The sequence below is a fragment of the Anarrhichthys ocellatus genome, unplaced genomic scaffold, assembly GCF_004355925.1.
Source record: "Anarrhichthys ocellatus isolate YVR2014 unplaced genomic scaffold, GSC_Weel_1.0 scaffold40, whole genome shotgun sequence".
Lineage (NCBI taxonomy): Eukaryota > Metazoa > Chordata > Actinopteri > Perciformes > Anarhichadidae > Anarrhichthys > Anarrhichthys ocellatus.
In genome coordinates, this window is record NW_022280070.1 from 1,491,256 (window position 1) to 1,510,636 (window position 19,381).

At 44.1% G+C, this 19,381-nt stretch overlaps 2 protein-coding genes across 6 annotated transcripts in view; both read left to right on the top strand.

The window, feature by feature from the left end:
- Positions 1-11,204, top strand: part of znf652 (zinc finger protein 652) — a 12,477-nt gene extending 1,273 nt beyond the window's left edge. For 2 of the 5 annotated variants that reach the window (XM_031867795.1, XM_031867799.1), the window contains exons 2-6: positions 3,292-4,786; positions 6,370-6,517; positions 6,860-6,975; positions 8,563-8,707; positions 10,484-11,204. In XM_031867795.1, coding sequence (XP_031723655.1) covers positions 3,758-4,786; positions 6,370-6,517; positions 6,860-6,975; positions 8,563-8,707; positions 10,484-11,112 — 2,067 coding nt within the window. In that variant the 5' untranslated portion in view covers positions 3,292-3,757 and the 3' untranslated portion in view covers positions 11,113-11,204. The other 3 variants (XM_031867796.1, XM_031867797.1, XM_031867798.1) reach the window with 3 other exon arrangements.
- A 4,864-nt stretch (positions 11,205-16,068) lies between these two features.
- On the top strand, positions 16,069-19,311 carry phospho1 (phosphoethanolamine/phosphocholine phosphatase 1). Its single transcript, XM_031867822.1, has 2 exons — positions 16,069-16,455; positions 17,040-19,311. The coding sequence occupies exon 2, from the start codon at positions 17,078-17,080 to the stop codon at positions 17,843-17,845; it is 768 nt and encodes a 255-aa protein (XP_031723682.1). The 5' UTR covers positions 16,069-16,455; positions 17,040-17,077; the 3' UTR covers positions 17,846-19,311.
- Positions 19,312-19,381: the final 70 nt, after the last annotated feature.

Below are 19,381 nucleotides of genomic sequence, written 5' to 3' on the forward strand. Positions count from 1 at the left end.
AGTTGGTTTCGCACTTTGTAACCTCATTAGCCACAAATATTGAGCTAGTTGGACCGAATCCTCCCGTTTGTATTTCAATTATGTTTTAATTTGAAAGAGATTTGTGTTCCTATGTTATCTTTCCCTTATTTAGGACAGAGCTATCCCAGTTGTGAATATCAGTGGACTGCTGTCAGGATTGATATTATCTCTCTCTCTCTCTCTCTCTCTCTCTCTCTCTCTCTCTCTCTCTGTGCAGTGATGAAAATAAAGAAACGTGGTTTGGGACAGCTTGGAGATACTACTCTGCCACTTTTCTATGATACTTTCCATGACACGATTAACGGGCTCGAGGGCCGGATCCTTACAGAGGCAGGGAGCACCCCTAGAGTGCACCACAACACACAGTGAGCCGGTTAAGGTCTTATGAGTTTGGACAGAGTGAGGAATGTGAACCTTCACACGGTCCTCTACAAGCTGCTGTGAACAGGGAAAATCTCATTAAAGTCTAGACTTTGGAGGGAGCGTGGATTTGAGGAGCACTGCTGCATTAGAAGAGGTAAACTTGATGCCCTTTATACGGCTCCAGCGATCTCACCTGCTTTACTGTCGCAGACCAAGCTTTTGTGAACACTTGCACCAGTTAATTTTAGTGCCTTTTGCAGTAAAGCTCCCATCCTGTGTCATTCAAATCTCAAACCACAGTAGCATGTATCTAGTATATGACTGGCTTTGTGGCTAACCCCACACAAAATGAGTTTTGGTTTCTCTGAAGCACGATTGAGGAAAACTACAAATTGGTTACTGTTGAGTGAACATTGATTGCTCAGCGTTAGTACTTATTTGGAGAACTTCAGAGAGGCATTCATTTATGCACTTTTCTCTCCTTTTGTGTGTGTCAGGGTGCAGAGTTCCTGTAGGTTTGAACTCCCGATCCGACATGGTGATTTTGTAGAATAATTGATATTTGGTAGTCAGCGCTGTGCTTGATTCCCACATCAAAGGACTGCATTATTTCGCTGTGAGTGAAACTCTGAAATGACTCATCATTGATAATGATAAGCCGGTGGAAGGATTTTGGCTCTATGTGGGTTACATAACCACACTGTGTATTTGCACATGTGCTTTTTGGGACCATTTTTCAGCAGTGAATGTAGCACTTTTTTGATATTGTGGATGGTAAATGAAATACATGGTTGGAGTTAGCTGTTGTATGTTCTTTCAACCCCATAAACATTTATTTTATCCGTCCGTGTGCTTAAAAAAAGAATGGAACATGGTGCGTGTTAAGTCATGTTCAGGCAGTGGTTTCTCATGCAATTTATATTCCTCTGTCATCCAGACGCAGGATAATCTATTGAGCTCTATGTTTAAGACAGACATGTGAGTTGAGTTGCTCTGTCGGTGCAGAGCTCACCCTCCCCTTGTGGTCTTAATGCTCTGAGAGCTGCTGTCCAATTCTCAGAAAGGATCAGAGTCAGCATGCACAGGAAGACAGGTGTGTCTTTGTGGAGAGACATATTCTACATAAATGGCAGTCACTTGAACTTGCATAACTGGTAGAACATAGATTCATCTCTGTTTGTCTTTAATAATAACTTGGCAAACATCCTTTAGTCACATGTATGTCTTGCGTATTTACATTACAGACGAGTGAGATGAAGTGACAGGAGGAACACAGAAAAATCAGTTTAGGATTTATTCCCAGAGAGCAATGAACTGAGAATGAATTTGACAAGAATTTAAGATTGAGTTTACACAGAGCGTCATTGGAATGATTCAGATTGTATTGCTGATGATTTTGAGCAAGTACAGCTTCTGTTCACTTTGAATTAATGTTGGTATTGAACCCCCAGTAATAAAATATATGTGAGGGCTGTAGTAAAAGTAAGGCACCACAAATGAAAACGTTTTTCATTCGACATATACTACTCCAGAAAAAGTAGTAGTTAAATAATAAGGCTTATAATGTCTGTAGTTGCGTATTTATGGAAACAGAGGAGTGTTTTGTGTTGATAAAACAAAAGCTGTTTGTGAAGACACAGACGAGAGGATGTTTCCCATCTCCAAGAAAGGAAGTGTGTTTTTTTTTGTTTCTTGCTCAGGGAGATTTTCTATTGAACTACCCGCCCTGGTGCACACTCTCATTGTGAGGTTGTTTGAGGTCAGCCAACTGTCAGCCAGCGACACCCAGCTCACATGTATGCAAAAGTAAAGAATATACAAATGCCATAAAAGCAAGATTTATTTGTTTTAATACTGGTTTTGTTTTTCATTGTTTAACTTGCAGAAAACAACGCACAGACAATAACTGTGCGTTGCTCCGGCTTCATTGAAAAGTTGAAATACGGTTTCCTGTGGTTGAATCTACGTTACAAGCTCCTGAGGTGTGGTTACACAATGCTGTCTAACAGTCAATGGGAGGTTTTGCCTTTTGGTGTGTGTTGCTTTAAGAAAAAGACAATCTTCGGTTTAATCAGTGGAATTGCCATTGAGTTGGTGTTTCGGATCATTTTTGTTAATTGTGCCAAATATAACACTGTAAAGTTTTTGAATTTAGCAATTTATTGTTTAAGATGCACAGTGATTGCATCTACAGTATGTCATCATAGTTCATTGCAATTCATATTGAGCTATCACTGTTCCAGTGTTCTTGTGCTCCCAACCTCGTGTAAAATGTTATCTGACAATCTTTAAGACGATGTTTTCCATCTTCTTCTCATGAATGTGCTCTTAAATTAACAAGAGGTGTTTTGGCGTGTCCCTCCAGAAAGCCAAACCATCTCTGCAGTTTTTTTTATAGTGAGGCGTTTCAGTTGTGACCTAGAAATATTTACACAATAATGAAAATGATAATCGTGCATTTTATTTATAGGCGTCTTTCAAAGCACTCAAGGACACCTCGCAGGCACCGTTTAAAAACGAGCAGCAGTGTATAAAGGCGTCATATAATCCAACTAAATGGTGTTTACAATAATAAGTGGATACAATACATATATATAAATTCTTCGTCAGTGCAAAACTCAATGTGATTGTAGCCGTTAGAGACAGAATCCAACTGAATATGCCAGTTCACGAAGGTGTGAATACACGGCTTTTGAACTTGGAAGTCACTCACATTTATTTGTGAAGGCTGTGGTTTTGACTCCTACGCACAGAACTGAAACATTTGTGGGCAAACGAGGCGCTCGGTGTTGAAAACGTGACAATATGGCTGCAGTTTCAGTTCAGGCTCTATAGTAACACAAGAGAGTGCCAGGGCACCTTTTCTAAATCTCACATGTCTTCTGTTTCTTCTGTCTTGTCTCATAGGTAATGCACTGTAAATGGCTTTTCAAGCAATACACAGAGGTCCGTACAGCAGTTCCATGTCTGGCGTTCTGCAGGGCAGCAGCCTTCAGATAAACTGAATCTGGGATCTGCCTACACCTCGCATGCAGACTTGAGAGGAACTCCAAATGTTCAGCATCAAAGACACCGAGCCTTTGATTTAGAAGTTTGACTTTTAAGCATATGGAGCAAAACTTGGAACGGATTTTATGTCTTTCCGACTGCATTTCCTACCCTGGACAGCATGGATGCTCTTTTTGAATCGGGTTGAATATCATTCGCCTCATCCCCTCCTTCCTGTCTCTTCAGTAGAAGGAGGGTGGGGGATTGGTGTGGCGTCCCCTGCCCCTCCTCGTAGAGTAGGCTAGTCTACCTTGGCACCATAGCAGTTACTCTTTTTTTTATTTTATTTTTTCCCTAACCAACTCCATCCCTCGATTCCCTCTTCATGAAATCCTGCAAGAGCCTGCGGGAAGAGGTTTCCGTCCCTAGCCTTGGCGGGATGTCCCAGGAGGAAGGACGCAGGACTCCAGTGTCCCAGTCCTATTTTCACTCCCCTAACCCAGATCTGGACCTGGCAGGCAAGCTGTACAAGAGGGAAGTTGGCGGTAAGCCGTATTCTGTGTTGGTGGACAATAAAATGGCAGCCAAGGCATCCATGGGAGATCAGAACATTGGTCAGATGCCCACTCAACAGCAGCATCAGCAGTATTTCCGAGAGGGAGGAGTAGGGCAGGAGGTGGGGACGCATGGGTCCCAGGCCGCCAACGACGGCACCTCTGACGACACTGAAGATGATGACGACGACGACGACGAGGAAGAAGAGGATGAAGATGGGGGGGAGGAGGAGGAGGAGGAGGAGAGCTTCAAGCGTGAGCAGATCATTGTCGAGGTCAACCTGAACAACCAGACACTTCATGTATCCAAGGGGGAGAGCAAAACTGCAACCACAGCAGATGACTCTGAAAGAGCTGGCAGTGACGATGACGACGAGGAAGAGGAGGAGGAAGAGGAGGAGGAGGACAGCCTCGATGAAGAGGAGGAAGATGAAGATGAAGAGGAGATTGAGAGTCGAAGGACGAGGTCAAAGAGGGCTCGTCGCGGCGCCAGTAGCACAGCAGCTCCCAGCCAGCCGCGGAGGAAAAGCCTCAGAACGGCTCTGAGCACGGCCGCCGCTGGGATGACCACCAGGGGCCGACGGAAGCGCATGGAGCCCCCAAAGAGCAAGCGCAGGTCGGCCAGGTCGGCCCCGTCGTCCGCCGGGTCCTTGACGGCCGGAGGGAAAGCGGAGGCGGAGGAGAAGGAGATGCTGGCGTGTGAAAAGTGCCCCCGAGTGTTCAACACACGCTGGTACCTGGAGAAGCACATGAATGTCACTCACAGGCGAATGCAGATTTGCGACAAGTGTGGCAAAAAGTTTGTCCTGGAGAGTGAGCTGGCCTTACACCAACAGACGGACTGTGAGAAGAACATCCAGGTAAAGCAGACGTCTCATGTCGTATCACTGTCGTTACACATTGTATTCTGAGTGATAGAAGAAGTGCATTTCCAGGGTTCACCATATTCTTTGACAACATCTTTATATACTTGGATACATTTAGCAGCTGCCCAGAACAACTTCCTGTCAGATTTATTTTGGGTGCTTTGATGATAAACGTGATATTCAAGCATATAATTTTTTCCCCACTGAATACAGTAAACATTTGAAACATGAAACCTGATATACTAGGTTCATATAACCAGTTATAATGAGACTGTGGTGTAAGTGTGAGGTAAACTAAGTTACAATATCTGTAGCCAAAATACTCCCCGATATTGTTTATGAACCGTTGGTATCAGTTCTCTAAAACTGAAAAGGTGATTCAGCGTATTAACACCCAAGGGTCTTGCAGCTGTTTTTTGAATATCTTAATTTAGCCCCCTGTTTTGTTTAACTTGATTTGCATCTTTTCGTCTTTCCCCAGCCGGTCAAACCAGTTGAAACCATGTCAACCGCTCTAATAATTAGTTACGTTAATGCAGCATTTCATTTTTCACATTTATTATTGCAGAACCTGTTAATGCACCTTTCCTGTCCAGAAGGCAACTCTCAATATTCACTCCTGTCAGTAATAGATTGATAAATATATCGATTTATTTCTGTCATGCATATAACGTGCCCAACCCTCACGGGTTCATAAGACACCAGAAATACAGCTGCAGTGGACACACATTTCATAAAAGACTCACATGATGGGCTTAGCAAGCCAGAAGGCATGACAGAGATACTAGAACAAAGTGGAAGTCTCTTTGATATGATGGACCAAAATCACGCCCTCTGGCCATCCTAAGTGCACGGGCTTTTTATATGTTGGTGGCAGCGTAATGCTGCGGGGATGCTTCTCTTGCAAGGAAACTTCCATTTACAACTGGATTTATTTTCCACCAAGACCAAAGCCCCAAAACACAGAGCCAATGCTCAGGAGTGGCCTCAGAACAACAATGTCGGTGCTCTGTATTTTCAAAGTCGGTCCATAATTGAATCCAGTTGAGAATTGGTGCACTTCTACAGAGAAGAATTAGCAACTGTGATACAAAACCCACACAGACGTAAATTGCTGGCAAAGGTGCCTCTTCTGAATATCGATTTGAAAGGGATTCAGACATTCACTCTGTTTTGTAATTTGTGCAACTTACTTTGTGTTTAAGTCTCTCTGTTGATCAGTGTGTTTGTTACATACACTTTTGAATCAGTTCCATTAAACAAAACATGACATGACCCAAGTATTTTAACTTTATACGGTTTAAATCTGGAATCACACCAACGAGCCATATTAGCATGAATAAAATCTGTACATTCCCGTTTGTTATCCTTCCCCAATGTTATCTAAATTGTCGATTTGATCATCTTCCGGAGATCTCCAGAGGGAAGTCAGGGAATTGGACTGGTTGTGGTTTGTCCCCAGCAGAGGGAGCCAGAGTATAAGGAAACAGGTTGATGGCCATCAGGTTTTTGGTGCTGGTGATATTTATCAGCAACAATAATCTTAATGTTTTTTTTTTTGTTTATGTGTCCTTTAGTGCGTCTCCTGCAACAAGTCTTTTAAGAAGCTGTGGTCACTGCACGAGCACATTAAGATTGTGCACGGCTATGCAGAAAAGAAGTTCTCATGTGAAATCTGTGAGAAGAAGTTCTACACGATGGCTCACGTCCGCAAGCACATGGTTGGTAAGTGGGGGTCTGTTTAATAAGTTCCTATTGTGCTGCATCACTGTCATATTTGGGGTGATTCTCTGGTTTTATACGACTGGACAACAACATATCAATATTTTGTAATGTAGATGCTGTATTTTTTGATTTTATGCCGACCATATTTTTTCATTTGAGGTGTTTATGTGGCATTTCTTTCGAATAATCAGATAAATTGTCTTTGATTAAATAAAACTGCCGTTTTTTTTATTTTTTTATTTATTTATTTATTTTTTATTCATACACGGTTGTCTTCATTGAAACTGTCAGGTGTATGCAGTTGTCTCATTATTGTTTTCCTCTCTCTCTCTCCAAACCCAGCGCACACAAAGGACATGCCATTTACCTGTGAGACGTGTGGGAAGTCGTTTAAACGCAGCATGTCTTTAAAAGTTCACTCACTCCAGCATTCTGGAGAGAAACCTTTCCGTTGTGAGGTAAGATGCACATCGTGGCCCTGTTAAGACATGACGTCGTGTCAAAGTTAGATCAAGTTGCAATTCACGACGGCATCATGAAATGTGTCTCACCTGCATCTAAAGTGACCACTTGTGATTAGATTTAGCCGACACAGGACTTCCTCACCTGAGAGGAGCTATAACAGTGTAGGTCCGATGAAATCTCAGATTTCTTTCACATTGCACCCGATTTACGATTTCATTTTTTGTCTTAAAAACAAACTACGCCTACAAAAGACAAAGGAATTATTAACTTTCACCAAACAGCACTTATAAGAAAATGAATAAAAGATGCCTTTTGTAAAAAGGTCCGTACCGTAATTGGTCAAGTTACAGCGAAAATCTATTTTCATCCTAAACCATGAATTCATTGATAAAATCAATAATAATAATAATTAAAAGATTTTATCACCCAAACAGTGTTTGCTGTGCTGTATGCGAATTGCCCTTCAATGTGATCACTGACACGTTCATGTCAACAGTTTGCTACACAGTGTGAATATGCTACAAAACCTCCTCGACAAAGCCTTTAGAAGTGAAACACATCTATCCTTGTTCTCAGTACACACAGTCACAAGTGAATGGCGCTGAATGCAGGTGTACCAGAGACAAAGGGGGCGTATTTGTTATGTTCTCTCATCTGCGCCATTTGGTTTGCGACTACCCAAAATAGTCAGTTCTATTCCGACGGTGTCTCTCAGAGGCGGGCCATCCTCCCGTGTTTTAAACATTCATTGGACGGTTCTATCATCCGCGTTCTACAGAGAAGTCGAACCGCTCATAGTGTTCACCAACTGACTGGAACCTAAAATACGTGTAAAACTAAATGTTAAGTGTTCCGGGGCTTTAATCAACATCTCTAATGGATGCATTTTGTCACATTGTGGGTCAAGATGTCCAAGCTCAGTGGGGTTAGTAAGAGTTTATTATGTTCTGTCCTCGCTCGGGAATTCAGAGGAAGTTGACAGATTGGATGGTTTACTCCCACCCGAGGCCTTTTAATATCCAACCACATGAATGGGACAGCACACGGGGAACATATGTGTATGGGTGGAGCTGCTCTAATTAAATGTTTAAAGTCATCCTTCACTTTAACGTGCTTATTAAGGATGTATGTAATGTATAGGCCATTCTCCTCAGTGATCTAACTCTGTTGGGCCAAATGGAAACTGCTAGTTATTTTTCCCCACAGGCATTTATTTAGCCGGGTGGTGCCGTGGAGATTATAAATATTTTACTTTTGGAAAAGACCCGACCAAGAAAGCCTCATTATGCAAATATACAGCGTGGTTACATGCACCCAAATAATCTGGTGTCGCATAACTTTTAATATAGTTTTTAATACTCAGAACATATTAAAAGTCAATATGGTACCCTTCATGATTGTTTTAAACGTGTCAAAGGAAACACTTTAGGTTAAAAGCATTTTCAACAAGTTAGAAAGAGGAGTATGTGAAAGATCTTTTACCCTGATTCAGCGTTTTGTTTGTATTGAGTGTTGTTGAGCTGATGCCTGTCCGTGGACTTGGTGTGTCATCTGAATGCCTTCTGTCGTCTCTGCCGCAGAACTGTGACGAGCGGTTCCAATACAAGTACCAGCTGCGCTCCCACATGAGCATCCACATCGGACACAAGCAGTTCATGTGCCAATGGTGTGGCAAAGACTTCAACATGAAACAGTATTTTGATGAGCACATGAAAACGCACACAGGTGAGAAATGTCAAGCTCGTGCACTCCTGATCTCAGACCAAATGTGCCGGTGTTCAAAGGGTCTGTTGGAACGTCTTGTAGGAGGAAAACGTAACCAGCTTTTCTGACTGCAGGAACATACTTCTAGTTTTAAAGCGAGATTTAGTTCCTCGGCTTTTCTACATGCCCATTGAGACATTCCTGTTCTCCAGATTTGAGTTTCCAGTGACCCAGCAGCCATCAGGGTGGTCTCCAGTACACTCACGAGCGCTGTACAGATATACAGACCTGGAAATGGACTTTCTTGTAGTAACGCTTAAAGTTATACAGCCAACTTTCCAGTCTTAAAAAAGCCCCCTGTTTGAATTATATACTGACCAGAAAGCTCTCAGCTGAGCCGTAATACGTTGGAGACGGACGTGTCACCTTTCTGGCATCTGTCTTCCGCTCCATCTCTGCCCACTCTCCTCTCCGGCATCTGAAGGATTTGAATGTCAGTTGTGCAACACTAAATACCACGGAACAACAAGCTGACTAGGCTGTTGTGCGAGTGTATGCAAAAATTATGTTTCATGCAAAGTAGTTATATTTTTATCACATCCATCTTTCAGTTACTTGTGAATAATAATTCAAAAGGTGCTTTTTATGTCCTGAATCAAGTCCCTCTGACTGTTTAGAAAGGTCATAGGTTTATGTTTTTGTTATGTTTGTACTCTGCCTGTCACTAATCTTCACGTCAATACTTGGAATTCTGAATGCTTTGAGAGGAAAACTTTGCCAAACAACAACAACGTTCCTGGGCTCAGTCGGTCTGCCGGCCAGTCACCATACACTCTAAAATCAGAAACACGTGGGATCTTTCCAAGATGAACATTATAGTGGTGCGAGCAGCGAGACTTCGCCCAGTTTTTGTAATGAAAGGGATGTTGTACATCAAAGCAGAGCCTTGCATATATATCGGGGCTTATAATGACTACCCAGACACACTCTGGTTTTCTCTCCCTGCTCTGTTGCTATTTCCAAGACCAAACTGAGCAGTGCAGCCTGTTCGTCTTTCACTGTTTTTTCCAGCCTGACGTGGGTGGACACTCTGCTCTCCGTTGGCCCTCACGGTTCTATTTGTGATGTGTAATTACGCTCCCCTCTCTTCCCCCTGCCGCTACCGACCAATTTAAGCTCCTGCAGCAGGAGACACACCCAGCCGTGCCCTGTAATAGGCAGCACACATGTTGAACAAACACTCCCAAAAGTTTGGCTCGCTGCGCCATGTCTTGTGAGTGTAATGTAACAGCTACAGAAGACGAGCACATTCGCTGTCACCTTTTCATATTCAGTCGGTTCGGAGGAGCTTCATGCATAACATGCCGGTGTAAGGCATTCAGAGAGCCCTTCAGCAGCCTGCTAATAGATGGCTGTGTGGGTGGTAGCTGGCACATTCAGTAGCTCCATGGAGGGAGGTTAATGAGAGCAGCGTTCCAACGAAGCTGCTGCTGTTCATTTTTCACATCTCCTCTCCTCAAAGTGTGAATTGTAATAGCTTCCTTCGGAGTGGGTGGGTTGACGGCAAAAGACCCGTTCAAGATGCCAACGTATTAGCGCTTTTTAAAAGAGAACTGTCGTTCTTTGTACAGAGAAATAGTGAAAGGGGGGGAAAAATGACTGTTTTTTGGAGCTTTAATCAGTTGATTAATAATCTTATAACTATCTCATTTGACTCTGACGCATCATATTGTTTTCTCTTTTTGTCCACTAATACAGTCTCTGTCTTCCTCACACGTGAGTCTTTTTATTTTGCAGGAGAGAAGCCTTTCATTTGTGAGATCTGCGGGAAGAGCTTCACCAGCCGGCCCAACATGAAGCGCCACCGCCGTACTCACACGGGGGAGAAGCCCTACCCCTGCGACGTGTGCGGCCAGCGCTTCCGTTTCTCCAACATGCTCAAAGCACACAAGGAGAAGTGTTTCCGGGTCACCAGCCCCGTGGTCCTGCAGACCAGCGGCCCACCTGTGCCTGTCCGCATCTTTGCCAACACCTTCTCGTCCTCTTCCTCCATCTCTGGTCCCAGTCCCTCCGCTGCCACCGCGGCCTCCACCTCGGCACCCATGGGCCTCAACCCGACGGGAGGGCCCATGCCTCCACGAGGCCCCGTGGGACACACGTTCTCCCACGTACAGCTCCATTCAAACCCCTCTCACCATCATCCCCACCCCTCGACCACCCAGCAACACCTCTCAAACACATCCCAACATGCCCCGCCTCACCCCCACCACCACCTGGCAGTGCCCCCAGTCTCCCATCTACCCCTACCCCCACCCCCGGCCCTATTCAAGAGCGAGCCCTTAAACCACTGTGGGCACGAAGACAGCAGCTACCTGCACCACATGGCTCCCCCCGACAAGGGCCCCGGAGCCCCACAGCACCACTGAACTGGGCCCCCGGCTCTGCAGGCCCACACCAAACCGCGCCTTGTTCCTCCTCTTCTCATAGTCCTGCCTCAGTCTCTCAGTTGCAGGGTCCCTGGTCACAAGGGGGCTCCTCTCAAACTGATTGAAATAAGTAAAGCTACACACACATACACCCTCAGTGCACACCGTATTTAAGTAAGACCCCTACTTAAATGACAAAGATTTTACAACCTCTAAAAAATATACTCTTGAACATTTTCTTAGGAAATCTACACAAAAGGATTTCCGTGCGAGTTCTCTGTTTGTACATTAATGGGTGTAAAGTGTCTCCTTTTCATCAAAAGCTGCTGATGGGAGGTCGACGTATGTATTACCTGAGCACTATCAAGGGTCAGTGTCATTTAACGTTCCTCCTTATGTCGGCTCATTGATCTCTGTGCACGTCCTCCCAATAGCAATACTCAACCTGTCCTAGTAGTTGGACTGTAGAGCCTCACCCCCAAAGCAATATTTGATGAATGTTGTAACTGGTTCTACCCGAACCTTTAGGCCGAGGCTGAGGCTTTCTGTCAGAGGGGAAACAGCAGCTGTGTACGATGCAGTGCCGTAGGCTAAAGTAAGAAGGGGGGGTGGGGGGGGGGGGGCATTGGAAAACAGGTTTTGTAAATGGTTAGTTGAATCTAGACAAAGTCTGAAATTCACACTATGGTTAAATGGTGCTTTCCATTCCAGTGCATACAGTGTTTCTTAATTTTAGCTTTTTCCATTTGATTTCCAGAAGTTCAATATTACAGAATAACGATGTATTGTGTCGGCCTGGCATTCCTACAATGGATGTGAGGTTTGGCTGGATATGTTGTGATCAAGAAACTCAAATTATGCAGGACCTGCACGCTCACACTTACTGAAGCACACACACACACACACACACACACACACTCAAAAGACGAACCATACGGTCACTGATTTACTTGCCGTGTTCAGTGCGACCTCAGAACTGTTGGTCATCGGATGCTTTTAGATAACGGATGACTGTCACATACTGCCACTGTGAGGGGCCAGACACATGGCCCCATCAGGATTTACCCCACTTCCCTTCGCTGCTGTCGAAATGATACGGGTTACCATGTGAAAGGTCATTTGACACACACACACAGTATACGCACCTGGGACCTTTTTCATCACAGTTCTTAATTAACAGGCAATTATGCATATTCCTCTCAGCCTATATTCCACAGTTCGGTGCGGGGAGTTGTTGTCATGTAATGGTTTGCTTTTTCGACTTCGTACTGATTAACCCACACAGGCAAATGTGTGTCTAAACCTGTTGAATGTTTCTTTCGCAGAATGATGGCCGATGACTCATTTATGTTTTTGTTTTTTTTATATATATATTCTCTGATAATTTGCTCAGTTTTAAGCTAATGTAGATATACTGTTGTTAGCACATGATAGGAAATGTCAGGATAAAATGCAGTGGTCATACAACTTCTAATATTTGGAATTCTTGTATAGATAAGCATACATGTGATAAAGTCAGCGTCAGAAATTACATTTATTAATGTAATAGCTGATGGTGTGAATGTTATTTGTTTAAAATAAGCATAAAGGGTTGGCAAGTATTTGTCATGAATTTGAGTTGCGTGGTTGGTAGCCCTTCGCCCAGTGTGTGTGTGTGTGTGTGTGTGTGTGTGTGTGTGTGTGTGTGTGTGTGTGTGTGCGTGTGCGTGTGTGCGTGTGCGCGTGCGCGCGTGTGTGCGTGCGCGCGTGTGTGCGTGCGCGCGTGCGCGCGTGCGCGCGTGCGTGCGCATTTTCTCTACCAGTCTGTCTGGTTGTCCCGTGCTCTTCTACCAAAAGCTGCTTTTACACAATGTGCCCCAATATATGTATGTATGTGTGTGTGTGTGTGTGTGTATTTGGGGATACCTGAGATGGACAATAGCAGTAAATTTAATGTGATCCTCTTTCTACCACTCTAACTGTATTCGGTCTGGAATGGTTGAGCTCAGTAGTTTAGGATGTCCCCTTTTTGATTTGAGACCTGCAATTATCCTGCCATTTCTATGGGCCTTAATACGGCTGTATTATTTGCTCATCCGGTCCCCTCGGGTTCACTGCTGTGCTTCAGCATTTTTGCAGTATGGATCTTTTGTCTTTTTATTTTTTTTAAGCCTTTTTCGTTTGTGTGTATTCTCTGCACTTTACTGCTGCGTGGGTGAGGCACAGGGAAGGGAGGGACTGACGATGCATTGTGGAACAGAGTGCAGTTGTGGCTGCATGAGAGAGGGTGGAGGTGATTATTTTGAGTGGATGTTTTTAGGCAAGGAAAGGAGGAGAAACCCCGGGTGGAGGCTGTTAGTGTGGAAGGGTCCATAGCCAACAAAGGACATGTCTTTTAGTATGCGCATACATTTAATTTCCTATTTAAAAAAAATAAAAAATTTCTTTCAAAGAAAAACAACAAAGTCCAATCCCCCCCCCCCCTCAAAGTGAAAGCGACATTCCTCCTGCTTTGGTGACTTTACACTAGCCCCTCCAAGCTATTGCTGACGTTCATTCTCTTGTTTGTTCATGGAGTGTCTCTCCACCATGTCCTGTTTTGTCTCCTCCTTTCTTTGTTTTATAGAATGCACTTTCTACTAAAATTCTTGGCTAGTTAAGAAAAAATAACATTGTATATTCTTTAAAGATGTTTTTAAAAAAAAATCAATATGCTTTTTTCCCCTTTGTATTTTTAACCACTTTAATGTAGCATTGCGTATTTTATTATTGTATCTGGTACAAAATGTGCAGCTTTATAATGTCTCGGTTTGTCCTTTTTTGTATGTTATCTGGAGATTGAGGAGAAGTGGAAAAAGTTGGGCCTTTTTTGATAATGTACATTTAAACTGACTGCTAACTTTGAGAAGTAAAAACAAGTAGCCATGATTATCACACATCTATGTGCCTCTTTTTTTTTTTTATTTCTGTGAGTTTTCCGTGAACAGTTAAGAAAGGTAATTATGAGGCGTGTGCACAACATGTTCCTGACAGTAAACTAAGCACTAAACTTTGCTGAAAAGCTTAAATTCCAGCTGATAACAGCACACACTTAAATTGCTTGCGTGTTATTTAACTATTTTTTTGGGTCACTAAGTTCTTGGTGTAATGCCTGTAACTAAACAACGTCTGCTGGCTGCACATGACACTGAGCGGTCAGCTGCTGACTTTGCTTTTCAAAACCTTTTATTTGCCCAGGAAATTTTAGGTCCTCTTTATTTATAAAAGACCGCTTCCTGTTTATTTAATCTGTTTTAAATTATGTTTTTGAAGAAAATGACCTGAGAGAGCCTTACAGTAGGGTTCATTGTATTCCACTGGCAGTGAATTTGACCGTCAGTCACCTTCTCAGGCAGGTATTCTCCGGTTAGGTAACACACAGCATGAGTCTTTTCATCTAAACCCCTTATGATATATGTTTAGATGAGCTGTTGCGTTGGGAGAAAGTGTCAATTGAATAATAGAGTGACAACAGGATTCTGCAAAGAATGTCCTCACAAACATTTCCTTTCCTGGATATCCGCTGATCCAACTCGACCACCTTTATTCGTCCATTAACAGAGTGCGCCTCCTCTAAGGGCACGGTAAGACTGTTACTGTTGCCGGTATAACTCCTAAAATGCCGTGTGCCATCAGGGGTTTGAAGTGGTGCACCAATGAGTCGCATAATCCTATAAAATGGCTGAGCGGGGCCGACAGGTAGAGAAAGGTGTAAGTGACTCACTGATGGTGAGTGGGTGGTCAGGTACCGAGGCTCACTTCACGAGCCGAGAGGAGATAATAACCCACTGTGTACATCTCCATTCCCGTTTGGGTTTGAAAATAGTCAGCCACCCCAGCTGTTAGTCATTACGCCTCGTGGTGCAGAGGAGGCAGGAGGCTGCGTCTGCCTGATGAGGATGAGGAGGGCTTTACGTTGTGTTTTTTCAGTCGTGTCCTCGCCGCTCTGAAGGTTTCTATGCGGTTCATTAATCACCATTTGCAAGGGTTTATTCTAGATGAACACAAACCCCCTCGCTGCGACGCTAATGTTTCTCTGTGATTAAGAAAAGGAGACACCATATTGCATATTGAAATGATGTATAACTTTGGATACTCCAATTAGACTCAGCTCTGTCTCCCTCACAATAGAGGTCAGAGGTCAAGCAGCTCCACAGCAAAATCTGTTTTTCTCCAACGAGCTTACGGCCGCACTGACCCAAATCCTGATGATCCTGTTGAAGGAGGTTGTCAATTTTTCAGCAGGAGATCTATTGCATCAGATATTCTCCTGTGACTGCCCAGAGTTCTCTGCCAGGCAGGTGTTTTCTCAACTGGGTCAACAGTACGCTTAATAATACAGGGAAAGGTGCACAGTTTACTCTGGCCTTTTCTTAGACCTGTGGTGTTTATCCATGTTGGAAAGTGTGTGTGAGTACGTTTGAATATGCGTTTGTAGTCTGCCATGAGAGGCAGTGAGGCGAGAACAAATACTGACATTCGCTTGACTAACATGCATAATATTGCGAATATAGCTATTCAGGAAACAGAATATATGCATTCTGTCGTTCTCTCTTTTTTCCCCCTCCTTCCTTTCCTCCCAACAGCTCTCCCCCTCTCCTCTTGAAAGTACCGTGCACGCGCTCAGCAGGCTGCTATTAAATGGGCGGACTTGTATGCGCGGTCACGTCCACAGCGGCTCCGGTGATTTTGACCGTCACATAAAAGCGCCCGTCCCAACGGCCGAGCGGCGGAACTCTGTCTCTACTCTCTGCGAGACCGGATCGGACGTGACCGACACCGGGGGATCGGAAACCAGCGCCTCGTGCCTCACAGTAATGCTTTTTGCGAGAATTTCGATAGAAGAGTTGAAGTTTGATCTGATGCATTCCGGGCTCTCTGCTACTATTGTTATGATAAAGGGAGGTTACTTTATCAGTCGGTAGATAAGGTTGGCAGGCTGACAACGGACTTGTCTCAAAGGGGACTTGAAGTGTGTTTTACAGCCAACTAGACCTCACAGACATGTAACCTCCCGGAACCTGGTCCCGTTAAATGCGTGCTTGTAGGCGTATTATTCTTTATATTTCCTATTTAACCTCATTTGATATCACATCTGACTCCGTACTATCTTTCTTGTACACAGGGCTACTCTTGTAGGATTAATTAGGTTATTATAAAGTTATTATTTGGGACCTTGCATGGTGCTGCTGTCTGAGGCAATTCAGCATCCACTGTGTTTTCTTCCATACAGGCAAAAAAACAGCTTGAAGGAGTTTGGTAGGAAATAAGGAAACGCACGCGGTCAGCTGACACCCACTGCTGACCACCGGCTTCACTCAAAAGGTAGGCAGGCGGACACCGTCTATACACTGTGAGACACAGTCTTGCTTGTTCATCTAATGTACAGTGTATAAGCGTGCTTGCTTGCAGGATTTGCATGGAGCCCATGTTTTTTACAGATCCGAATATAATCTTACTTCCCTCATATTGTTTTACTCCTGCTACAGCAGGATGACCACCTCTTAATTATACCTCTGTAGAAAGGTACATTATTTCAGAGACCCGTGAGCTGGTGGATGCTGCCTCTTCTGCTTTGAACTGCTGACTGGCTGCTTTGCTCTCTTTCAGCTCATAACTGTTTTCATAGATGATATTCAGAATATTGTGTCTATTTCATATATTCAATCTATGTTTTACTCTGTTTTTACCTCCCCCAAACCCCACTCTTCGTCTATTTACGCATTGATGTTTCCCAGAAATCGTCCTCGGTAGCCTCCACCTTACTGTGGCTTGCCTTGCGTGGGATGCTGGAGAGTGGGAGGAGAGCAGGAGTGGAGATTTGATGCCTGTAACAGTCAGAGGTGTGGCATAGTCAATCATGGGGGGTTCAATATTCAACTGCTGTTATGTCCCACCCCATCCCCCAGGCGAGGGGGAGCCCGCCGGGTGCAGACGCGCAAAGATCATGGCCTCCAATGCAGCCAAGATCGCCTCCGACAAACGCTTCCTCATCTTCTTTGACTTTGATGAGACCATCGTGGATGAAAGCAGCGACGACGTAGTGGTGCAGACCGCCCCGGGTCAGCACCTTCCGGCCTGGCTGAAGGACACGTACCAACCTGGCCGCTACAACGAGTACATGCAGCGCGTGCTGGCCTACCTGTCGGAGCAGGGCGTCACCGAGAGCGACATCCGCGGCTCCATGGAGAAGATACCGGCCACCCCCGGCATGCTCACCCTCTTCCAGTTCCTCCGCACTCGACCACCGCAGGACTTCGAGGTGGTGCTGTTGTCTGACTCCAACGCCTTCTTCATCGAGTCCTGGCTCCGACGCGCCGGGGCCCGCCAGCTCTTCCACCGGATCTTCAGCAACCCGGCCACCTTCAACAGGGACGGGCGGCTGGTGATGCGGCCCTTCCACTCCCACGACTGCGTGCGGTGCCCCAACAACATGTGCAAGCAGGTGGTCGTCAGGGAATACGTGGCCCGCAGGACGCAGGAGCGGGGCCGCCCGTACCAACGGGTCTTCTACGTGGGGGACGGAGCCAACGATTTCTGCCCGGTGCTGTCCCTCGGGCCCCGGGACGTGGCTTTCCCGCGGCGGGACTTCCCCATGCACCGGCTGATCACGGAGATCCATGAAGCCATGCCAGGGGAGTTCAAGGCGGTCACGGTGCCGTGGAGCAGCGGGGAGGATGTGGTGCAGAGGCTGAGGAAGCTGGTGGCAGAGTAGAGGGTCACACACAGAGAGGGGAGAGAGGAGCATTAAGGGGCCAGTTGACACATTTTGTCAAATTCTCAGGTTAAATAGTCCCACAAACTAATGTTAAGGCAATTAAACCATTTGTATTGTCTGTAGAAATAAATAGTGTCTGTCTGGCGTCCAGTTTACACGTGCCTTAGTCCAGCCTCTCACGCTTTAGTCCGGAGGTCACTCTCAGGACAGAGGGACCATAATCATCAGCAGGTTAATGATTGTGGAGACCTGCCGCTATCTCCAAACGACAGGAAATCAATGACATATCAGTGCTTTCTTTTAAAGATTTAGAAGTACAGTAATTTATAACTTTAACGTTTGGGGGTGGGCCTATTTGCATAATAAATAATCTACACTTGTATGGGATATGGTGCTTTAAAATGTTAAACGGGATCAGTATAGGTCCACTTTAGTAGCAATATTTAAAAATGTTAGATATTTATAACAACCAAGAAACGGGGTGCTCTTTTATAACAAGTGTGATTCACTATTTCAAATATTACATTTCAGCCTCGATAAAGTAAATCTAAGTAGCACTGCTCTGTGAAGGGCATTTCAACAGATCTACAAGATGACCACACAATGTTTTTAGACAATGTGCTTCTCACATATATGTCTGATTTAGAAATGTATGACGATGTGTTTGTTTAACTTGTTTGTCAGTCTGTTGTATCTTTACTGTACTGAAGACAATATGTAATCCAGCAGGAATAAAGCCATCAACTGAAACCCTACTGTGTCTGCATGTATTATCAAACCTCATCAACATCCAAGTGGAATAATTTCCCCCCCCGAATACATACATCCATCTTTACCATAGAAATGCCACATTTCATATTTAATAGTTGAACATCAGTTGGCCTACTTGTTTTATGCTTCACTTCTCTAAAATGTTTGGCACATTTAGTTCTTGGCACACCAATCGTGCACACACCACAAATCAACTCTGCGTAGGTTAACATTGGTTGAAGTCCCACGTAGGTGAGTGTAATAGAACAAAAGTTTTGAAATCAAAGCTACCCAAGTAATTCTTATAAAGTCAAAGATTTCCCCAACATTGAAGTACTATAGTTTTCTGAGGGTTAAATAATTGTTTTAGTAAGCTATTTACCATTAGTTCTAATGGAAAAGTTTATTCTTCTAAAAATGAAACTGCATTAATTATCTAAAAAGTATAGTTTCTTCAGTATTTTAATATTCATAAATAATTGATTTTACATACATTTTACATTCATTAATTTTAGAAAAAAAGTCCTGGAGTAGGACTCATTCAGTTGAACTGTTTAAAGTAAAGCCCATTGTAAACCATTATATAGGTCTCTACTGGTTAATCTGAGTAGACATGTTAATATTTATTTAGTAATAAACCGTTAACAAACACGCACAGGCCTGTATTTATCAGGATATTGGATTTTATGACAAACTGAAATTGATAAATATAACTGCCGTTAATAAATGTTCACTGCCCTCCAGTGGTTGCAATGCAAAACTACAGGCCCATCTATATTTAAC

Coding starts and splice junctions, on each gene's coding strand:
- phospho1 (XM_031867822.1), top strand. CDS start 17,078: ATGGCCTCCAATGCAGCCAAGATCGCCTCCGACAAACGCTTCCTCATC.